General features: G+C 41.2%; 2 protein-coding genes across 3 annotated transcripts in view; both read right to left on the bottom strand.

Annotated features, from left to right (window-relative positions):
* Positions 1-7495, bottom strand: part of cfap57 (cilia and flagella associated protein 57) — a 19998-nt gene extending 12503 nt beyond the window's left edge. The window contains exons 1-8 of one of the 2 annotated variants that reach the window (XM_023325537.1): positions 7472-7495; positions 6119-6298; positions 4240-4553; positions 3894-4153; positions 2508-2682; positions 1684-1836; positions 1333-1472; positions 27-192 (exon numbers count right to left, since the gene is read on the bottom strand). In XM_023325537.1, the coding sequence (XP_023181305.1) occupies positions 27-192; positions 1333-1472; positions 1684-1836; positions 2508-2682; positions 3894-4153; positions 4240-4553; positions 6119-6275 (1365 nt within the window). In that variant the 5' untranslated portion in view covers positions 6276-6298; positions 7472-7495. Of the gene's footprint in view, positions 1-26; positions 193-1332; positions 1473-1683; positions 1837-2507; positions 2683-3893; positions 4154-4239; positions 4554-6118; positions 6532-7471 lie in introns of those variants that run through there. The other variant, XM_023325538.1, reaches the window with a different exon arrangement.
* On the bottom strand, positions 7105-23613 carry efcc1 (EF-hand and coiled-coil domain containing 1). The gene is made up of 8 exons (XM_014473986.2): positions 22605-23613; positions 19885-20309; positions 14887-15008; positions 13616-13757; positions 12181-12337; positions 10630-10788; positions 9073-9142; positions 7105-8921 (listed from the first exon to the last, which is right to left on the bottom strand). Exons 1-8 carry the CDS (start codon positions 23295-23297, stop codon positions 8797-8799), a joined length of 1893 nt encoding a protein of 630 aa, XP_014329472.1. The 5' UTR covers positions 23298-23613; the 3' UTR covers positions 7105-8796.

Below are 23613 nucleotides of genomic sequence, written 5' to 3'. Positions count from 1 at the left end.
ACAGGTTTCAGAGCGAGTACAATCACCTCTCTGCAGCCGGGCAGCGCAAAGTCTTTAAAGGTACGGATGTCGTCGATAAACAGGTTCATCAGCCGGAGTTTGTCTGAAAAGCCCACCAGCACAAAGAGGCCCGTGGGGTGAAGAGCCACGCTGAACGCCTCCTCTCGGAACTCTTTGTACAACTCCAACTCTCTTTTGGAGAAAAAAAGACATTATGTGTGGACCGTCATCTAAAAAACTAAAGTTTAGGGTGAACTTTAATTTTTTTGTTTTTATTTTTTACAAACATTTCCCTGTCGGCTTCATCTCTATTAAATAAATAGTCACATCTGTGGTGTGTTTTCATAGGAAAGACTGCTTACTTGCTTTTTATGTCAACTGTTGCTAAACATTAATAAGTGTGGCTTACGGTCTGAAGTAATATAATGTGACCACAGCTACCTGGAAAAAAGAGGACTACATCTCCCAGTGTGTATTGTAGCGCTGGGGATTTAGCTAACATCACTGATTCAAATGACATGTATGGAGCTACATTGGGGTCAAGTTTGTTCAAAGGGGAAAAAAATTGAAACTCAAAGAAAAAGTTTTGAAACTGAAAACAAATTTCAAAACTGATTTTCAGATTCAAACTTTTGACCCCAAATTTTTAATTTGAAAAGCTGTTTTTAACTTTCTTTTCAATTTAAATTTTTTATTTGCAGTTCTATTTTTCCCCCCAGTATTCATCAGTATTCCTTTTGCTTTATTGTCATTCATTAAGTTGGTTGAACCTTTTGCCAGTTTGTTTTATTTTTTGCACATTGTTTAGCTAAGAGGCTCAGTATTCTGACTGCAAGTTAATGTTAAATTGTAAGAAAATGTTAATAAATGATTTTGATACAAGTTGTTTATGCATATATTCTGTGCTCAGTGTTTGGGAACATCGGCGTCTCCTTCATATTCTTTAATGCCACTTTAATATTCAACTAAAATGTATTATTATAGAACAATAGTACTAAATATTGTAGATATATAAATGATAAACTAATTTATCATTTTAGCCACTTCACTGTGCACCATGTTTTTCATATTATATCAATTAATAAACAGAAGAAACTGATTTGTACTGTTGCATAGTAATAATACAGTAAAATGCATAAAATTTGTGATTGGAAAACAACAAAATGTAGAAAAGCTTAAAGAATGTGAACAATTTTATAAACCCCCACTAGGTTTATTCACTTTTGTTTTTATTTTACCATGAACTGCAGGAATTAGCTGCCATTCCGAACCTGCCTGAAACAATGAGGTCACAAGAAGAAAAGGAAACAAGGAACATGCAGGAAGTCCTACTTCGTCTCGTAATTCCAGATCCGTACGGAGCAATCTAAAGAGCTGGTGGCCATGAAGGGCTTACGGATGCAGATGGACAAACCAGTAATGGAGGCAGAGTGGAAGGGCTGGGACAAAAAGTCAAAAGGTAGTTGTTCCTCCTGATGGACAGAGCACAGCTTACATCAACTTCAAAAATGTTTAAATCGACACCTTAAATAAGTAAAAAAAAAAAAAAAAAGAGTAAGACATCTAAGCTTTTGCAAAACTGGACTTTTGAACTGGAGGACTTGCTCCACACAAAAGCAGGTCGAAGTCATGAAGCTGCAAAGTATGAACTGTTAATCTGTTAGGCTGTGCTAATAGCAGCACCCGCTTCATTTCAGCAGATGAAAGATTAATGCTGTACAGTTGGCCTCGGTCTGTGCTGACAGCCAGCGTCTCCTCTGCAGGACTCATGCACATGGTGTCTATCTCCTGACACCGGGCTGGAGCTGAGTCACTGCTGGCTGGAGCTGGGAGAATCTGGCACAAAACAAAAAAACTCATAAAAATGCAATATCCATAGACCTAATGAATATTACCCTATGTACATAGTCCTAGCTACATTCACTCTGTTACTCAGTTACTTGAGTAACTTTTTAGAAAAAAAATGTGTTTTTACTACCCTGTACTTTTCACTTTTGCTTAAGTGGTTTTATTATGAAGTATCTCTGCTCTTACTTGAGTAAAATTTCTGGATTCTCGACCCACTGAATGAAGAACAAACATGTTTTAACCAAAAATTCACCAGACACAGACACACAGCTGCTGTTTCTCTTAAAGTTTCATAAGTTTTTTGTTGAAAGAAACTGATTTGGAAACATTTTCTTTTGCCTGATTGTTATTTTTGGTACTGATATGAATTGTTGCCATTTTGGACCTTAAAACACCAAAGTTTCCACATAACTTCCTATTTTGGTTCGTCTGAGAATGCAATTTTTAAATATAAAATGATTGACCTTTTGATCAGTTACTCAGTACCTGCATAGACTTTTTTACCAAATACTTTTTTTACTCTTACTTGAATAAATTCTTGGACGGCTACTTTTTACTAATATGTTGATGTAGTGTGACTCTAAGTTGATTATAATTTTTGGGTACTCTGCCCACCTCTGGCTGTCAGTTATATTAAAATTCACAACTGGAACATTTACCTGTATCTCTCTGCTTTTTCTATAGACGTTGTCCTCTATCTTTTCAAACAGAGAGACTGTGCCCGGACCGGTGGAGCACACAAAACCCTTGGAGTAGGACAGGATGGCAGTGATGCCACACTTGGCCACGCCTTTCGTCACATTCCCCGCTTTGATTCGTCTCACTTCCAGGTTCCTGTGCAGTGAAGCGAGAGCATTACGGGCAAGTTGTGTGCGGTCTCTAAGAATACATTTTAGAGAAATAACAGATTCAATGGCAAGAGTTTCTGGCTAAAACCAGAAAAATATGCAGCTTGTTTAAATATCTAAAATAAAAACACAATAAACCGATTGCTAATAACGATGAGGAGGAATGCCATCTTCCAAATAGTTGGAAAGAAACAATGTCGGTTTCTTTAAGGATACCTTGGAAACCATTCATGTAATCCAAAGGGATTATTTGCCAACGAATCTGAAAAGACTGAAAACTGTCATACAAGTTATGTTTGTCATGACACATCTTAAAGCATAATCATCTCATCGTGAATGTCAGTAAAACAGTAAGTAGTTCGGGTCCCGTCCTCGGTTCTGGTGCCACACATCTTTCACACCTTCTCTCTACTGCCAAATAAAGTTCATTAGCACCAAAACATTCCTTAAAAAGAAACAAACTAACAAAAAGTTTTGGGAAAAAAAACAAGTTAGAATGTGGCGCTGATCGCAAATGATGCCAAACTACTAAGTTAGGAACAGCGCACAGTAATCCTGTGTAGTGAAAGAGTACAAGTCAAATCATTTTCTCCACAGCGATAAAAAATTGACAAAGTCAGATCACAGAGGGTTTCATTTCAGAGACACTGGTGTTGTACGGATTTCTGCATGACTGATTTCATGGTCTTATTGCTTAGTGTGTTTTGGGGGAAAACGTCTGTGTGTTTAACAGCTGATTTTGTTTGTGATCGGCTGATTTAGGTCATTAATATGTACAGATTAATCCCCACCCATAGTTGTTTGCCAGCCACAGAAAAACTCAAGATGAAGAACTGTTTTATATGCCACAGTGTTGTGACAGTGCTGCTCATGGCGAGACAGGACGTCTAATCGGTTCGCAGGCTTTTCTGAATTGATATTTTATTGGAAAAATGAACTGTGAAGCATTGATGAATCAATATTTTTACCTACACCGATTGCCGAGCGGAGAACTTGGGAAAATAGGCCCAGATAACTTTAGTGCTAGCGAGCGCTAGCTACCACAGATATCAAAGAGGGAATAAAAGAAACATAAAGGGTAAAAAAAAAGAAACATTTTTTTCCTGAAAATGTTTACAACCTAAACTTTATTCATCTCACTTAAGCGAAAATTCCACATCACAAAGTGTAAAGTATAATTCAATTTTCCAATCTGACCTCTCATTGTGGCCCTGCGCAGCTTCAGAGCACATCTTGATCTCCCTCCTCACGTCCCCAGACTGAGACACCAGCAGCCTTCCTGTGTCTGTCCCCGCTATGACTCGGTCTTCTGACAACCAGGTGTGGCACAGGATGTTGATTGACTCCACCTTTGCGATGCTGTTCTGTTTCAGGTTGCCTTCTGAGTACCGAAACAGCTTGAATATGCCGTTGCCACTCACACAGACCTGCATGTTGTTATGAGGACTGAAGCTGATCTGGCGAGACAAAAAAAACCAAAACAAAAGTAGCCGCACGTAGCATCCCAGGACTCCATGTGTGAATGAAGGTGTGACTGGCTCACCTGTGAAATGGGATTATTAGAGTTGGTTGTCTTCTCTGTTGCCAAGAGTTTGTTTTTCTCCCAACTCCAGAAGATCAACAACCACTCTGGGGCTCCGCTTTGACCGATAAGGTACTTGGAATCAGGAGAGAAAGCTATGGACAAGAACTCTTGAACTAGAAAATCTCCTGCAGTTAGAACGTTTCTCTTCATGCCGTGCTCCTGATGAAGGTCAAACACGGTGACGGAGGCCTTCTCAGCCTTCTCCGATACTGCCAAGTAGCGCTGGTTTGGACTTAGAGCCAAAGCGCGTAGGCCAAGGCTTCCCTCTAAACCTGAAGAGGCACACAGAAAACAGAAAGCAGGAAATAACATTTATTGCAGGTGAAGCATAGAGTTTACTGTACGGTTCACAGATTTTATGTAACGTGTGTGTAACTACACACACATATCCACCTGATGTATATCCACTTGCTTACAAGCCAGGCCACTTTAGCAAAGCCAATGACAAGCAAAGCACTGTCAGTTATCAACGTGACCCCTTGACCAGGATTAATTGATGTTGTGTATGATTTTATTACATTGTTATTATCAAAATTCCTGAATTATACGTTTCCTATTCAAATACAAGAGAAATACAAGAGAGAAGAGAAACCTGTGGCCTCACAGACACACACACACCCACACACACACACAGGTTAGAGCCGACAGCTGTCTCTATTTACACTGCCAACATCTTACCGGAGGTGGGCAGAGGACCAAAGAACTCTAGTAAGATTAGCAATACTTTAACATACTTTTACATGTAAAAATAAAAGTACAAAGTAGCCGTCCAACAAATTACTCAGGTAAGAGTAAAAACGTATTTTGATAATCGGATCTGAGTCACTGATCCGACTATCAGTTAATATTAAAAAGTTACATCATCAGACAGACCAAAATATAAACTTACATGGAAATTTAGCTATTTTAATGACCAAAATGACAATAATTCACAGAAGTAACAAAAAAGAAGGCAACTGACTTTTTTTTTCTCCCCAAAGCTGTTTATTTAAATAAAAAAACTTTTAAACTTTAACAAAAAACTGCAGGTGTGTGTCTGGCATAGTTTTTGTTTGTTCTTCATTTAGTGAGTACAGAATCCAAACATTTTACTCAAGTAAGCGTAGCGATACGTCATAACAAAATTACTCTAGCGAAAGCAAAAAAAAGTTACTCAAGTAAATGTAAGTAACTATAGTTACTTCCCAACTCTGCATACCAACAGCCATGCGTAGTGGTAACATTTAATCTGTCTCATAAACATACTATTAGGCTTTCATTTTTCACTGCCATAAATGTGCTGTGAAAAAGGAAGAAAGTACAGGTGTTGTGGCGATCCAATGGCGGAGATTAGGTGAATTATTTATATTGAGGACTAATTATTTTTCGATTTGATCAGATTGGCCTGGATTGTCGTCTCCCCCCCCCCATTAAAATACAAAAATTTTACTCAGGCTATATAATGGAATAAATAGAATAAATATTAAATAGAATAGAATAAAATAAATAGAAATGTCATTGTGTTCGATCACATATGTCTGCTGACAGCGTGGTGAAATGATGCTCTACATCAGGGGTCTCAAACTCCAGTCCTCAAGGCCCGCAGTCCTGCAACTTTTAGATGTGCCTCTGCTGCACCACACCTGAATAGAATAATTAGGTCATTAAGGCTCTGAGAACTGATCTACACAAGGAGGAAGTCATTAAGCCATTTCATTCCAGTGTTTTGTATCTGTGGCACATCTAAAAACTGCAGGAGACCGGCCCTTGAGGACTGGACTTTGACACCTGTGCTCTACATATTAAAACACATTAAGAACCCCCCCCCCCCCCCCCCCCCCCCCCGGTCCTACAGTACCTGGAATGAAGCGCTGCCATCTTTGGACGGTGTTGTGGATCACACAGCTGTTCCCGCTGGGGAAAACCACCGTTTGCTCGTCAACAAAACACAAGTTGTTCTTCACGCCTTTCCGGAGGCCGAAAATGAAATGGGGCTGAGAAAACACGGTCGACATCGCGTTGAAAGCTGCGGACAAAACTTTAGACAGCAAACGGTGAAAGAGCACAACCTGCAACCTGCGGGTGTCCTCGTGCAGTTTGAGTCATTGTTGCTAGGCGACGTGTCAGATCCCGCAATAACCTGGAAACCAAACGCGTCTCCACGGCTCTAATCCTCGTCCTCTGTATGTATTAGTTAGGCCTATATGTTTTGATATGTCACAACTCAAGAATGTAGCTATTTCTTTATTATTATTATTATTATTATTATTATTATTATTATTATTATTATTATTATTATTATTATTATTGTTGTTGCCTCTGTACTTTTAAAAATGACCTGTAAAGTCAAACTATGTTTTTTTCCCGGCAGTGTAAATATTTTGGGGGTTAAAGGTCGAAAACCTGCTTTTTAGCTATAATTTTCCTGTGGTAGACTGTAGCGAAGAACATTTCAAATGTTTTAAAAGTTTAAGGGTTTTGCAAAGACTCGATATTTTTACAATGTTGTTCCTTGATAGTTGTTTTAATTGTACTTTGAGCAGCTTCGTTGCTCGATTGGCGCTGACAACAATTTGTGTTTTTGCTAAACTGATTAAAGACCCTGAAGATCTTCCTGACACTGAAGCTTTGGACTTGTGGTCAACATGCCCAAACTTTCACTTTCTCATCATGAACCACTTCATGATCTGTTTCGCTTTGCTTCGATGACGATGCTGGAAAATACGCAGGTCCTCAGCAAACTGTCCTCAAATTGTATGGGAGGAAGTTGAATTAGTTATATAGATTTTTTTTTTCTTCTCTCTATTTTTTTTTTTTTTTGATAGGAAAACATTTTACATCAAATAATAATCATTTCTATTTTATTGATAGGCACCTTTATACAATCTCAAGGTCACTCTATGAACAACAACAAAAAACAAGCTGCTGAACAGGACAACCAGTATAAAGCCACACATGGCCATGGTTTCATCTGAAGCTGGTTTGATAGGGCCATGAAACCTTTCCTTTGCTTTAGAATGATCAAGTAGACACGTGACGTGGCTTGAAGACATCTAAAAATGTCTGTGAACCATCAGCATCCTCTCAGCCTGTTAGACCTTTTACACAATTTGCCTCTGAAAGCTCTGTGGACAATAAAGGCTTGACCATAATGCTGGTCAAGCCTTCGCCATTCTTCATCACTGTTACAAAAATGTTGAAGACGGCATACCTTTTCATTAGGTGAAGCTTGTCAGCAGATATGCCTTTACAGTCCACAAGTGAGGTGAAAGATGTCCTCCATTCATTGTAGGTCATTGGGTCTCTGCTGAAAACGGTAGGCGTTGGTTCCTGGGATTCTGTTAAAATTCTCTGCTATTTTTGAATAGCTTTGGCTAACTGGGGAATCTCTGCAAGAGGTGCTTGAGAGACTTGAGGGTTTGAATAATTTGTTAGGATTTTTGGGGGTTTGACACGTTCCTTTGTGGCATCAATGTCACGGGCAGGCCAGTAGGGGGTGCTTGTGCTGCATAGTGTCAATTTCATATTTCCAGTTTTCTTTAAAAGACATTTAAGACCCAAACCCACACCGGAAAGAGAACGCAAATACAAAAGCAACAAAAAGAAAAAAAAAAGAAACTACAATTTACAAAATTAAAGATTTACTGATAACAAAACTGTACTAAATCGAAGTAAGTTCAACCTCAGACACATACATCAAGACTCCAAATAAAGAACATAAAACTCTAAGGCCGCTAATAGGAGCGAGGCTTACAGTGAATAAAACCCCAAACTAAAGGAAAAGAAAATCCAATGCAAGGAAACAAAAATGGGGAAAACAGAATTGGAAGAGAAGTTGAGAAGCATAACAAAAGTGAAGAAGGAAAACAGCAGGGTCTGACTGCACGGCTGACGAAGACGCCTCGCGTTACATTGGACACGTCACTGCTTCATTTTGCGTGTCGGATTTCAAAATAAAAGCGTGATGGCGCGGTGAGCTGTTGTGGGTGGTTTGGTCACGCATCAGAAGAGATAACTGCATCTGAGGGGAGCGTTTTTCATCAGCAGTAGCTGAAATGAAGCCAACAAAAGAAAAACAAGAAAAAGAAACCCCCCCATCTGGGAATAATTTGAAATGAAACACTCACAAGGTTCTGTAAATAAAAATGAACCCCCGTGTTTTGTTGATTGAACAAAATTTCCAAAATGTGTGTACAAAATTTCCAAAATTTGCCGGGCATGCACATCCTTGAATAGAAGAGAGAAGGCGTCTTAAGGACCTCTATCAACTTAAGTCAACTTTAAAATCTTTTCCATAAGAAAAAAAAGAGCAAACAATGAATAAATGTGTAGAAACATGAACATTTAATCAACAATTTATCCAATAAATCGGATAAATTTAGCTTTTAAAGCTAGAGGATCGTTAATAAGGTTGGTTTACTATATATGTGTATATATAGTAAACCAATATATATATAGTATATATATATATATATACTGGAGACCAACTACATTAAGGTCTCCTTTGGCGGTGGGCCCAGAGGGTGGCGGTCTTGTTCAGCAGGAGATGATGAGGTTGTGGAGTGATTGCTGACTCTGCAGACGTCCATGAGATGAAAGGATCTTGCACGCAGCCAGTTCGTGGTAAAGAGCGCCGAGCACCTCCAGGATGTGCGCTTTGCCTGTGAGGAAGACGGGAGCAGACGCGAGCTGAGTCGGAGCACATTCACAAGCAAACCAGCAGAAACTTCACGCAATTCCCCGCTCTGTCTGACAGTAAATGCCGCTGTGTCGTTTCGTAGAACTCGTTTGGGCCGTGCTCGGTCCACTAACCGTGTTGTGGGTTGCTGCCAGACTCCAAAGTACTGAGCAATATTTTCCCCAGGGACCTTCGGGAGACGTTCTGAAACAAGACGGAGAATAGTTTCAGCTGGATGTTGGGTCATTAAAAGGCACTTTAAAAGAGAAACATGACCACACACACACACACGCACGCACACGCACACACACACACACACACACACACACACACACACACACACACACACACACACACACACACACACACACACACACACACACACACACACACACACACACACACACACGCACACGCACACACACTCACACACACCCACACGCCTTCACACATGTGCAACAAGTGCTATAAATGTTCTCATTCTCACACTGTTGGGATTACAAGACCTAAGCCTAATCAGAAACTTTGGAGAAGAACAGAAAAAAAGAAATTACAATTAAAGAGGGAAAACCCCCCCCAGCAATTTTGACATGTATGTCGTTAAACAAGTAATTATTTACAATTAGTCTCATCTTGCAGATATTTTTGGAAGCTGTTTTTGATTATTGATCAATAATCCTATTTTATGCTCTCAGTTTCCATTGGTGAGGCAGACAGAAAGGCCGCTGCCAGCTTGAAATCCTTACCTTTGGATTGCATTATCCTGGGTTAAGTATTAAAAAAGTTTAAAAAAAGTATTGACACCCCTGGCAAATTTAATGTCAATGTGGATTTATTCATAAAGCACTTTAAAAACAGCTATGAACAGCACTTTTTGTGTTTAAAGTTCTCTTAAACATTTTGACTGCAATGTTTGACACACACCTGCCGTTTTTAGTTTCTTTTTTTTTATTGAAAGAAACTGATTTGGAAAATTGTTCTTGTTATTTTTTGATATTTATATGAATTATTGTCATTTTGGTCCTTAAAAATACCTAAATGTATATGTAACTTAATATTCTGGTCTGTCTGATGATGTAATTTTTAAATATTAAAGGATTTATGCTTTGATCAGTTACTCAGTGCTTGAGTAGACTTTTTACAAAATACTTGTTTAATCTTACTTGAGTAATTCCTTGGATGGAGACTTTTTACTTTTACTTGAGTAAAAATAGGTTGAAGTATCGCTACTTTTACTTGAGTACAACCTTTGGGTTCTCAGGGCTACAGTTCTGCCAAGAATGCACCAAGAAAATTGATTAGAATAAAGCAGTATATGCACTTTTCATATAACATACATTTTTGAAGCTTATCCAGCTTTTTTGATTAAAACTTACTCCATCTTTAAAAGGTCTATCAGTGGAAGTTTGACATACAAATAAAAAATGTATTTATTTGCCACAGTAATAGGTCTAAAATGTCCTAACCTCACTATTTCAGTGTGTTTTATCTGTTTAAAACCAGAATTAAAATTACATTCTCAGAGCGAATCATGTTTTTACCTTTTATTTTGGGACGTTTTTAAGTAACTTACTGATGGTTCTTATATGTGTGAATATGTTTATGCAAAACACAGAGTGAAAGCAACGTTTGCTTGAGGACTTAATCAGAATTGACCTGCAGAATCACAGAACAGCAACACTGACACTAACCAAGTCTCTGAGCTGCTGCAGAAGCTGCAGGATGTCCACGAGCTTCTCCTCCACCAGCGAGAGACGGGCCTTCTCTCTGTCCAGCGACTGCAGCTCCACGGTCAGCAGCTCCGTGTCCTCGGCCCTCTGCTGCAGCTGCTGCACCAGAGAGTCCTTCATCTGGAAGGAGATCAAAGCCTTGGCAACTCACGCGCTGCATCACCAGGATCCTTGCTTCATTTTAAAAACAGTATTTTATGTGAACTAATTAGAAAAATATACGTCAAAACAGTGTTTCAAATCCACAAGTGTTCTTCATGTTGGAAAAGTGTCACCTAAAGATAATTGAGTCAAGATCCGTCTGTCCTTTGGCTCTTTGGAGGAGGTTTTGTGTTTATGTTACGCTTTATACAAAAAATAAAAAACATATCTTTCTCAACGATCGCAGGAACAAAACAACAACAACAACAACAAAACTCTACAACAATCAAACATCGAAGACATAATTTGTGGGTTTGTGACAAAAAACAGATCACAAAACTACCAATCAGAATTGATTTAGGACTCCAGGTTCCAACCCGCCATGCAGGCAAAGTATGTTAAAGGGGAAAGCGACAATCACATCCTGATAAAGTCACTGCGCTCTGTGTGTGTGTTGTTGATGCTTCCGCAGCTGTGTGTGTGTTACCAGAAGAGCTCTGCGGGGTGAAACAAACATCTGTCATGTGCAACGCAGCTGCATTCATCCGATGTGACTCTATTTTCACCCCCTGGATAAATACCACAACCTCTGGGTTGATCACTAAGAACGTGACAATGGGGTGGTTGATTTTTTTATTTTTTATTTTGCAGAAGTCACTTTATGCAAAAAAAAAAAAAAAAAAAAAAGAACGACATAAACCAGATTAGGAAGTAGGGGTGCACTGACTGCAGTTTTCTGGCCGATCTCCAATTACCGATCTTTTAAAAAGCCTGACCTGCCGATTCAGATTTTTGCCGATACCAATTCCTTTTGTTTGAAATGTCGCTAAATACAGTAAGAAAGTTGCAGAGTTGGTCACAGTGGGGTGACTGTTGCTAACTGCAACCGTGCAGACATGACCTGGTGGGCGGGCTAACAGCCAAACCTGTCTCACTGCAGGGCAGAGGAGGACAGCGGTTGATTTTTAGATCCTCGCTGAGGTGGATGAGATCGGAGGATAAGATCAAAATCAGTGCCCCCATATTAGGAAGGTGATGACATGTGAATTTCATTGGGTGACAAAGGTGACCAAACACTGCAAATCTCTTTGAAAACTGGCTTCTTGTTTTATTTCGTCATCGTTGGACATTCTAATTAGCCTGAGCGTTCACAACAGGGTCTGATGTCAGAAAGAAGCTGCAATGTAACAGAGAGTATAGGGGGCCGGGGGCGGACATGCAGCGCCACATGGAGGCTGATTGACAGCGAGCACTAAGACCCTTTTCCTGTCTCTGATTGGATGTTTCTAATTGGCACCGGGGTAAGGCAGAGGAGCTAAATCTGACCTAAGCATCCTGGTTGGGTCAGAGGTCATGGCTGGTGGTGTGTACCTGGTCCATGTTCATCTCTGCTCGGCTTTCCTTCAGCTTCAGCTCTTTGTGCAGCCTGGTGACTCTCTCCAGGAGCTCCACCACAGCACCGTGACACTCTTCGCTCCTCGAGCTTCCGAAACGAAACATCAGCTTCTCCAGCGCCTCGTCACCACATCTGGTGAAGAACACAGACAAACAGTAGATCATTCTGTCAGCGTCTGGTAGCAGCCCCACAGTCCTAAAGTCATTCATTCCCCTTCTGCTTTTACAAACACAAACCGCACTGGTTTTTGTGCGACAGGCCACCACAGAGTACGAAAGAGCTGAAGTGAAAGGCGTACAGTGAATGATTTTTGTGTAGTATTTTCACCAGTATTTCTATTGTTGGTGTTAAAGCAATTCCAAAGAATACACATGGTGGCGACAATTAAAAGGGACAAATTAACAAATAAGAAAGTAGTAAAAACAAGAGCAAGAATAAAAAAAAAAAACAAAACAAGAAAACTACAGAGGCCTTCTTAAAAATTAGATACCATAAAGAAAATGTAAGGAGGGAGAGTGTAGATCTTATATGCTTTTTACATAATCCTATTGCAAATAAAATAATAAAAAGTTCTCTTTATGAAACCTGTGAGAAAGTGGGATGTTTTGCATTATATAAATGCCATTCATATTCAGTTCAGATGAATGTGTCCAAATGGACACATTCAGCTAGATACACGATGTATTCCACACTGTAAAAAAACCAAAACACACATCTCTAATTTGCGGTAAAATACCTGCAGCTGTGATTGGGAGGATGTTTTGGGTATAAATACGGAACTTTATCGTATAAATTCAGTAGAATTCTGGTAACCACAGACTTTTACTGTATAAATATGATAAACTCCACATTTTTACCATATTTATATGGATTTTACCAAATGAAACCACAGCTGCCACTATTTTACCATACATTAGAGACGTTTTTGGGTTTTTTTTTACAGTGCAAAGGGAAGAGGAAGACCCTGTGTGCCTGTCCATATTATCAGGCGAGGATGTTGAAGATGTGCACATAATTAGATCTGTGATAACTGGATTTCTGCTTTTTGGATTTGACGGTTATCGGGCATACTGTGAAATTCGTAAAAAGTGGGGCAGCTGTTCGGGCCTTTGAGAAGCTGCCCGGCTCGTACGAGGGACGGCGAACACTCAGACTCAGGCGCTGGGCGAGCAGAACTGCAGACCGTGATTGAGATGTACTCTAAAGCAGATGGAAAATTAACGGAGTCGGTCTGATCCAAAACAAGGCCTGAACCGACTCCCCTTGTGTCCGGCCTTTTCACTTCACTTCTACTTTAATAATACGACACACAGGTAACACAGTAGCACATTTCAAAGGAACCTTCCACCCCAAAAAACATTTTCTATGTGATTGCGAGTTTCCTCCTAGTGACCTCCCAGGTGAGTTTACCTTCCGCCACAGCAGGACAGCCTGGTTAGGATCCTCTTCACCTCCTCCACCTGCCTCTGTTGGTCTCCGGCCCGTTTGTCCTCTTCTTCGTCCGAGGCAGCCTGGCCTTCCACCGAGCGGAACAGCTGCTCCTCGACTGGCACTGCAGCACATCGACAGCGTTACTGCTGCAGCACCGTCACCTGAGAACACCTAAAGGCCTATTTTATTCTGAACCGAAGGACTAAGAGCTCGACAGTCATTCGGCGTTTTTGCAATGACAAAAATCTTTTAAGATTTTTAGTTTTTTTCTTTATCTGTTTTTGTGAGAATATTAAGAAACATTATTTTCAATAGCGCCAAGTTTATATAGGGTCCTTATTTGCAGCATCTTCTTTAAAGCGCCTCTAATTCTCCCTGACTTCTGTCAGTCTGTTGGTTTTAGTCGATCCACCTACTTTTTGAGGACTGACCACAGTTTATCAGTGAGTTTAAAATCTAACAGGGAAGATGGTCAGATTAAAGGGTGAAGATGGATGAAGTTAAATCCAGGAGAATCCCAGAAGAAAAGGGTTATTGTTAGAAGATTTTAGACAGGTCACATTCCAGAAGGACAATCAACCTACATGCTGCATACAGTCAGGGCTACAATAAAAGTGTTTAAATCACTGCCTAGTCAAAGTCCTGACCTAAATTTTTCCCTGTCACGTCATGATTTTGGGCTACTTTGTTATGTTCTATCAATAAAAAAAAAAAAAAATCCCCAGAAAATACACTGATGGTCTGGAGGTGTAATGGGACATTCAAAGGGTTTGAATACTCTTTGAGACATTGTAAGTATTCAGATAAAAGTAAAATGTGTAGCTACTGGGTAAGCCTGTCAGAATAAGCAATAGATCAATTATTAAGTATGATAGTTTAAAACAAGCTCAATAATTTCCACTTGCATGATTTATTGTTTCTCTCTGTCAAAAACTTAATGACAAAAGTCTTCAGTCTGGTGCTTTGGACTCTACTAGGACAATTTGTTTACAGAGGCTTCATAATTAATTCTGTAGTTTTTTTAAATTATTGATTTATTTTGGATATTTAAAATGTCTTCCACTTGCAGTTGTTAAATGTTCATCAGAATTCAAAGTTTATTGCTCTCTGAGAACGTGTTCCCGCATCATAATACTTGAAAATGGTCTCAAAACAACGATATTATTGTTCATTGTGATAACATCTGGGACAATTTATCGCCCAGCAGAAGCCGTAATCATGACGGGGCCTAGAAGACAAAGATTCCTCACTCTTGTCAGGGGTGGTCACAGCGCGGCCGGTTGGTGAACGGCGGTCGTGTCGGAGGTCCTGGCAGCACGGCCGCTGCTCTGCCCCGGCGCTGCTCACTGGCTGAAGTCTGGACATCTCAGACCTGGAAGACATCGGGTTCAGAACAGGCATGGAGTCGTTCATTCTTCTACAGACGGCCATCGGGACCTGAGATTTCCATTTGCAGTATTTATTGCGATGATGACGATGATGAGTGCCAAATAACATAATGGTAGAAATCATGGGATTTAGTATAAAATTTCGTGCATGAATTCTGATAGAGCTCGATTGTCGGATTAAGAGTAGCTTTTGAGCTTAAGCTTTAAGCATACTTTTCTTTTATTAAGCCTATATTTCTGTATTCTTTTTTTTATGGGTCTGATGGATTATTCCAATCTTAAATGTTGCATTTCGATTAGCTGTAAGCAGGACATCATCATGATTAACAGGAATTAACCTTCAATCTGTGTAGACTGATGTTCTGCTAACAGTGCACGGTTATATTTAACACAACTGCAATGACTATTGATTTCAACTGATTGCTCAAAGAAATAGTGGAAACATGTGAATCTATGTGTAGGTTTGCGTGGTTCGAATCCTGTGGATGTGCGATGAGAGGCCGTCTCTCCACATTCTCAGAGTACACTGCGCTGAAACCGCACTTTCCACGTGCACACCGTCGACAGTTCGGTTGGAGCCGATTTGCAAACATGAAAGAGAACATACAACAAAAAGTAGTGCGCGTTACTGCGCTGCCACGATAATTTTATAGAGGCCGTGTGATGCCGTACGCCAGATCTGGGTGGGGTAATTGAAGCCAGACTCTGGGTCTTTGAGACATTTTTACAGCAAAGTGGGTCAGTGGTAGAACAGCGCTGTTAGTGTGCAGCGCTGGAAGAAACCTTCAGAAAACACGGCTTCATACATGCAGGTAGATGTAAAAAGCGGTTCCTGTGCATATTTAACAACTTTCTTGGTGTCATAATCAGTTTATTATCTTTTCCCCTGATACATATATATATATATTTTTTTTTTAAAAGCCTGATGATGCAGTTTGGGCGGCTCAGTGCTTCTGTAATGCTTCAAAATTTTCAATCTTTCTTTTGCTGGCTGCCCTTTTTGTTGGGGGGGGGGGACCAATAAGGGGCCTTCATAAATCACTGTGTAAGTGTTTCCAGATGATATCTTGGAGGAGGAAAGCTAAAAGGTAGGAGGGGGAAAAAAGAGAGCAGATTTTCAGCAGCCCGCCTCAAAAATCACCGGGTGCTTGCGCTTACGTCCCGCTATCACAAGTCTGTCGATGCTGTAAGACATTTCTTTTGGGCTCTCGTTGTTCAGTAGGAAGCGTAACGGACTTACAGGCAATCAGTCGGAGAGTTGTGTTTAAGCCACTGTGGGGGAGGAGGCCGGCAGCTGTAGTGAAACAAACACAAGGCTTCCTGGTTGCTCTGGTTACACTCATATTCAAGAGCTAACCCTGCTGAAAGTTTGTCACATGCAGGCTAGCCAGCGACTGAATGCTCTTTAATTGATGTCGCAAGGCTGCCGCTCCAAGACCTTACGTCTCAAGCATTCCTGATGATAACGATGACATTTTAAATGTCACGTGAAAACTCTTTGTTTTGCCCTTTAGAAACACTTACACCTGGATCATCCACCGAAATGCTTTGGTGGAACTTCTGGGAGCCAGGGAGTCCGGCTGGGAAAGCAAACACTGATTCTGATTCGGAAGCAACGGCGTGACGTCTGACTTCGCCACCAGCAGAAACTCCTTTTGCTTTAAAGCAAGTGAAACCAACCTGTTATCCATGATGTGACACAAGATTATGTTGATTAGGTGAAAAGGGTCTAGAGAATGGAGTGTTCCAAGAAAGAAAGAAAAAAAGTGACTTCCTGTTCTGATGGGATGGGGCTTTGATGATGTGAATATATGACCACCGCAGTATCATTGGGCATCCAGCATGGATGACTCATGATAAGTTTTATGCATGTTAGCCCTTCTGTGTTAAAGTTACAGGGATTTACTTGCTTTGGCGAGAACACCAGGCTTGGCCACATCCAAGATTTTGATAACTTTTAATCCCCCCATCCCTTAACTGAAGCCGATAGCTCAAAATCCCTAAGAGGAGTTCTTCAGATTTGATTAATAATTGCTGAGGGCAATTATTAGGCTTCAACTAACTGGGCTTTTAAGACTTTTTTTTAAGATTCAACCTCCTAAAGGCTTCTTCAAACAGACCTCTGGCAGCTGGATTCACTACAGGTCCAAGAGCTCAACCATTATTATTTTTTTCCATAATCAAGGATTCATATTCTACAAAATCTACCCACACAATGACCGCAAGGTGTCGAGTTCCTGTTCACCCAAAACAAGCTCATGTCATTAGCCTTCTAGCATTGAACTTTAGAGTTGTTGAGTGCTTTGTTATTTTGATTTTGACGTCATCTGTCTGAGGTAACCTTTTTCCCGAAGTAGTGTGGTTTGCTTGGTAAAACAAACCAAAAAAAATCCATGTTTTATTTACATGGGAGTAGGGGTTTGGGAGAAGTGTTAAATGTCTTTAGTGATGTAAAAAGATCATATCTGACTTGTCTGGAAATGGCAGATATGATGTCCAAGACTTGTTGCAAAATGGCTGCAAAAGCCTAAATAGAAATGAAACACCTGTTATAAACGCTGGGGGGAAAAATAAATAAATGGATTTCTGTATTTTGAATTTAGTTCAAATTTTGAATTGATATGCATGTGTGTGTGTTAGCTTTTAACCTGCTAATGCTTGTGAAATGTGAATCAGAAGAATGCTGATAGTCAGAGACAAACTTCCGTACCAGCGATAATTAAAAAAACAACATGATCAATAATCTACTTCAAATTCCTAATTACACCACTTGACGTTGTACCATCTAAAGTGGTATTTGGGTGAGCTGAGACCAAGGAAGTGTCAGGCCTTCAGTTCAAACGGTCATGGGGAATCAGTTGCTAAGATCTTTCTATAGAGGAGACTCCGCTATTCTTCATTTGGAGGCAGAATGAAAGAAGTGAGCAGAGATTGATGAGGACCGTCAGCTGTTCAGGTTCTCACTCAATAGACCTCTCTGTTGCTTTTGTGGTGTTGAATTATTTGCCATCGCAGCGTCTATGGAAGAGCGGTGAGAAGACTTTGGAACCCTGTTTGCGTAGATTAGCAGAATGTGGGTCACAGGACAACACCTAGACTTCTCAAATTTGTTATTTGAAATAACCCAAAAGCAGGCTGTAGCATGAGCTTTAATCACATGTCTGCTCATGCCAGTCTGTGTCTTAGCAGCATGAAGAGAACATTATAAGTATTTAGAGACATCTGCAAGCCAAAAAGCCACAGTTGCGGACACTGATAATACGGTTGAAGCAGGAGGAACCGAATGAGAGATAAACATTTAACCGAAACGCTTTGTACTTCAAAAGTTCAATTACACCTTGACTCCCACCAAAGCCAACCGTTCCAAAACAAGAGTTTGAGCCAGACCGGCTGGCTGACCGGCTGGCTGACCGGCTGCACACGAAGCTCGCTCAGCAAAGTTCAACAGATCGGGGCTGAAAATGGAAAAAGTTACCCACGTCAGCCCTTCGAACAGCAAAGCACGAGCATCTCAGGCATTAAGCCCAAGGTAAACAGAGTCATTTTGTTCTGCTTTAGGAGGATCTACAATTCATCAACACTGGATTTTTCATCACTAAGGTTCTTCTCGTGCAACAATCTGCCAAAACCCGGTCCCTTTATTTCAACAAGACTGACAAATGAGCGTTTTTCAGGCCCCGACTTAAAAGTGGGTTCAGTACACGGGAGGTGACGCTAAACAGCTCGTACACGGTACAGCAGACGGAACATCTGCTCCGTCTGCTGTACCTCCCAGAGCCAGAACGGCCCAACAGCCCACACACCTAGCCGGACTTTTCACTAGCTATTTTCTTGGGATATTTTGGCATTTTTGTTTTTGCTGAATCATAATGTACAATTTTCCAAAAAAAGAAAAAGACACGTCCTCATCTGTATTTCTGTTCATCCAGTTTCATATACTAAAGATTTGTTGTTGTTGTTGTATTAACCTTCCACACCACTCAAGTCTTCTGGTTCTGATTCTGCTCTGCATCCCGAGAACCAGAACCAAACCAGGGAGAAGCAGCTTTTAGCTTCTATGCGTCACAAATCTGGAACAAACGTCCAGAAAACTGCAAAACAGCCAAAACGCTGAATTCCTTTAAATCCAGACTAAACACTCAGCTGTTTTAGAGTAAGTTGCCTTTGAACCATAATAAATGAAACATTGACCAACATATTTGATGTTTTACCATTTTGGTGATGGCACTTGACAAAATGTAACGTTTGTTGAATTGTTGTCTGTATGGTGTTTTCTTTATAAATTTGTAATTTTGCTTTATTACGTTTCTTAATTACCCAACTTAATATTGATGAAAATGCATAGGCAGATTATTTCACTTAAAACAAGACATTTTTCCCTCTTATAAGCGAAATGACCTACCAATGGAACTAGCACTTTTTCATCAATATTAAAAAGTTATTTACTTAAAACAAGCTCCTGTAACTTGCTGAATAGTTACTTGTAAGTTAGTTTTGTCTTTTCTCCAAGTGCACTAAGAGATTTGCACTAGAAAAGAGACAAAACATACTCTGTAAGATTTTGTGTTTTTTTTTTTTTGCAGTGCGGGAATCGATTATTTATTGCAAACGCCACAAACCTGCCACTTCATGCAGAAAAACTAACCCTTTTTCTGTGTATGCACGCAGTTGTGCATACACAGATTCAATCACTACATCACTCTGACCAGGGCTGCTGGTCAGAGTACCACCAGAAGGTATGATCAGTATATATATATAAATACTCCACTGACTGTGCTTCTGAGGTTGTCTAAAACCTAAAACACATGTGGTGTTGCTCTGATAAACAGCTTAACGTTACGTAAAGTGAAGCGTCTGTACCTGTAGTAAAGCAGCTCAGACTCCATCTGGACAACGTGCCTCTGCAGCGCCGGAACACGACTGGCCTTCGCTTCCAGGTCCTTCACCTTCTCCAGTCCGCTCAGCAGAGCCTGCCGGGCCTCCTCCACCTTCCTCCTCATGCTCGCCTGCTCCGTCTTCAGAAGCCTGTTGCTGTCTTCCAACGCAGCGACGGCCTCCTTACAGCGCCACAGGTCCTGCTCCAGTCTCTGGTTGCGCGACGCCGTCTCCTCCACCTGCCATTCTCTGGAGCTGTGCAGGTACTCTATCTCTTGGATGAGGTTCTGCAGGCTCTTGAGGTTGCTGTTGGGGCTGTTGGCCATGTTGTTGTGGGAGGCCAGCGTCCGCGGGGAAACGAAACGTCCTTCTCTTGGTTTATGCTTGGAGTGGCTTTTCCAGAGGCCGACCTGCGATGTGAAGAGAGGAGGTGAAGATAATCCCACAAACCGACTGAACGTTTTGTTGTTTGACTGGTTGACAAAGTTCATTAAAGGAATATTTCAGATTAAAACAGTCCTGGGTATGTAGATGCAAGCGACTGGAACATCATGAGCTATAAAGAGCTTAAATGGTGCCGACAAGTGGAGTGATGGTGATCTTTTTTTTTTTCATTTCCAAAATACCTCAATCATACGCTGTTTACTTAAAGACTTTTAATCTCCTCTGAAAAATACATATTTAGATTAACTTCAAATATGCTTTCACAAGTCAACCACTACATCAACTTTGACATCTTTCATTGGATGTAAATAACGTTAAGAAATAATGACTCTTCTGTATTAGGACGTAACCTGTAACAATGGCAGCTCCCTTCAGAAGTCACACAGCAAAAAAAAATTACAAAAAAAATACAATATTCTGAAGAAAAAAAGTAAGAAGTATTGTATTTTCAATGTAATCTTAAAAATAAAAAGCAAAAGTCTCAGAAATACACTTTAAAAATGTGTGGTTTGACATAAAGCTATACTTGTGTTTTTTAAACTCTGTCTATCAATGGATGATAATAATAATAATAATAATAATAATAATAATAATAATACATTTTCGTTACAAAAAATGAAAGTAATTATAACTTTAACAAACTTAACAGTATGTCATGAAAAGTGGACATGCTGTATTTGTGAGATCCAGAACCTTTGATCACCCTGGTGGTGTTTCAGGTCAGCTGGGTTCACAGGAACGCCTGGAGACGTGTTATTAGGAGTCCCACAGGTGAGAGTCTGCATGACAGCAGGTGATTGTGGCGGGAAACTGGCCAGCATGTGGGATGGACTGATGTCCCAGCAGACCAATGATGACATCAGAGGGTACGCGTTGGACACTTTTTACAGTTCTGAGTCGCAAAAAGTTCCGGATCAAACGCATTTAGTCCTGAGCACTGACTGGATATTTGAGCCTTTTCCTTTTTTTTACAGATCGCATGCTAGTTTATCAGCCTTGATATGAGAGATACGTCAGACGTCGTCTCCCGTCCCGGTTGCAGCTGCGCTCGGCGTCTGTTTTAGAGATCGACAGTGACAGTGTGAGCAGGAACTGCCTGCGATTCAACAACTGTCGGATGTTTTCTATTGTGGCAACCCCATCCAGACCGGGTGACGACATGACAAGATACACAAACATGACTATTCAGTTTAAGCGTCTTTTGCTGACTGGCTGCAAGAAATTTTTGCCGCCACAGAATATTCATGTAACACCTAGTGTGGCGTCACCATTCAGGACCTCCAGTGCGTGTTGTGAACACGCCAGCTGCTCACCAGTCCAATCTTTGCAACTCTCACCAGCGGTCTTCGTGTGTGAGATTCTGCTCGCGATAAAACTACACTGTGTGCACAACTATTAGCCAAGTGAGTGTTTTGACCACGTCATCATTAAAGGCATGCTGTCCAACTCCAAACTGGGTTAACTTGAATGTTTGATGGATTTAAGCAAGAGCAGGTGATGTGTACTGAGGGACGGTGCGGCATAAGGAGGTCAACACCAGAGTCGTTTAGTACAATGACAATATATTTATTTATTTATTTTTGAAAAAAGAATATGCTTCCAGGAGTATTTTTCCTACGCTGTACTTTTTGCTTTTACCTGAGTGGTTTTATAGTGAAGCATTGCTGCTCTTACTTGAGCGATTGTCTGGATTGTCTAAGCACTGAATGAAGAACAAACGTGTTTAAACCAAAAATTCACCACACACACACCCACACACACGCACACACACACACACACACACACACACACACACACACACACACACACACACACACACACACACACACACACACACACAGTTTTTGTTAAAGTTTCATACGTTTTTTTTTTTTTAAAGTAATTCCAGGGGATTTAGAAAAAAAAGTTCTTTTAACTGATTTTGTTAATTTGTGTTACATTATTGTAATTTTTAAAATTTATTTTGTCCTTAAAATACCAAAATATTTCCAGTTAACTTTAAATGTTCTCCGTCAAAAACGACCAAGCCGATCCGGGATGAAGGTCCAATCAAACTTGTGCATGCATCGCTGACTGTTCTGGTGTTCCGGTGTCAGTGGCTATGCTAACTGAGCATTCATGGCAGGCTCTCTTGAGAAGAAGGAAGAAAATCTGAGCAGAGTACATGACAGTGATTGACAGCGCTAAGACCCTCCTCCTGTCTCTAATTGGTTGTTTCCGATGGAGATGAATAACTAAAGGTATGTTCAAGCCTTTCTCACCTGCAGAGCCAAACAACGAGCGTCGCTGCTCTGCAGCGCGGCTCTCATGTCTTCAACCAGCTCCCTGAGACTCGCATTCTCATCCTCCAGCTTCCCTATCCTGTCCTCCGCCTCCTCCAGAGCCACGATCTCCTCGTAGCACTCCCTGCTGCAGGAGCCCGGGGAGCCGAGCCTGCAGCCGAAAGCGCGCCGCTGCGCCGGGGAGGGCGCGGGAGAGCAGCCGCCGCTCGCACCGACCGAGAGCAGCGTCTCCCGCCGCTTCAGGGGGCTCCGCAGACGGATCTGAGTTTCTATGTGCTCGCTGTCGGTCCCGACCAGCAGCCGGTCGTTCTCGTACTGGCATCCCGCCTTCGTGGTGAAGTAGCCGCACAGCTTGGCGTGGAAGTGCCTGAAGGTGAGCGCGCTGGGTAGGTTGCCCAGCACTCCGGCGGACTCTTCCGATTCCGAGTCCTCGCTCAGCCCCAGAACTTCACACAGGACGTTGAAGTCCTCCTCGGGGATTTTGCCGAGTCCTCGGTGGTCCAGGTGGTGGAATATCTCCTGCAGATACTGATCCAGGCCGGTGGCCAGGACGATGATTTCGTTTTCCACTCCCCGGTCCAGTCCGTAATGGTAAGCCAGGGTGCTCACGATCCACTGCGTCCTGCGCGCCGGGCGGCTGTACGGGTCAGGGGAGTCGGTGGCATCCATCATTTGGACCGGACAACATTTCCACGTAAACGCGAGCCGCTCGCCACTACTGTGACTCCTTCTGCTGAACGTGACCCCCTGCTCTGCGAGGGAGGCCAAGATCTGACTGAAGCTCTGCCCCCAACACCCACAAGTACACTGAAAAAAAAGGAGAGCAACCTTTAGTTAAAAAAAAAAGAAAGAAAAGAGAAAAGCTTGGAAGCAAATCGAACAAAGGTTTATAGATTTCAAATGCAGGCTTGACAGAATGTAATCCACTCCGGACGCAATGTACACCGGTCACCAATGTATTTAATTTTTTATTCACAATAATGATTGT

This window comes from Xiphophorus maculatus, chromosome 20 (assembly GCF_002775205.1).
Source record: "Xiphophorus maculatus strain JP 163 A chromosome 20, X_maculatus-5.0-male, whole genome shotgun sequence".
Classification (NCBI taxonomy): Eukaryota; Metazoa; Chordata; class Actinopteri; order Cyprinodontiformes; family Poeciliidae; genus Xiphophorus; species Xiphophorus maculatus.
This window is presented reverse-complemented; position numbering and strand designations above follow the sequence as displayed.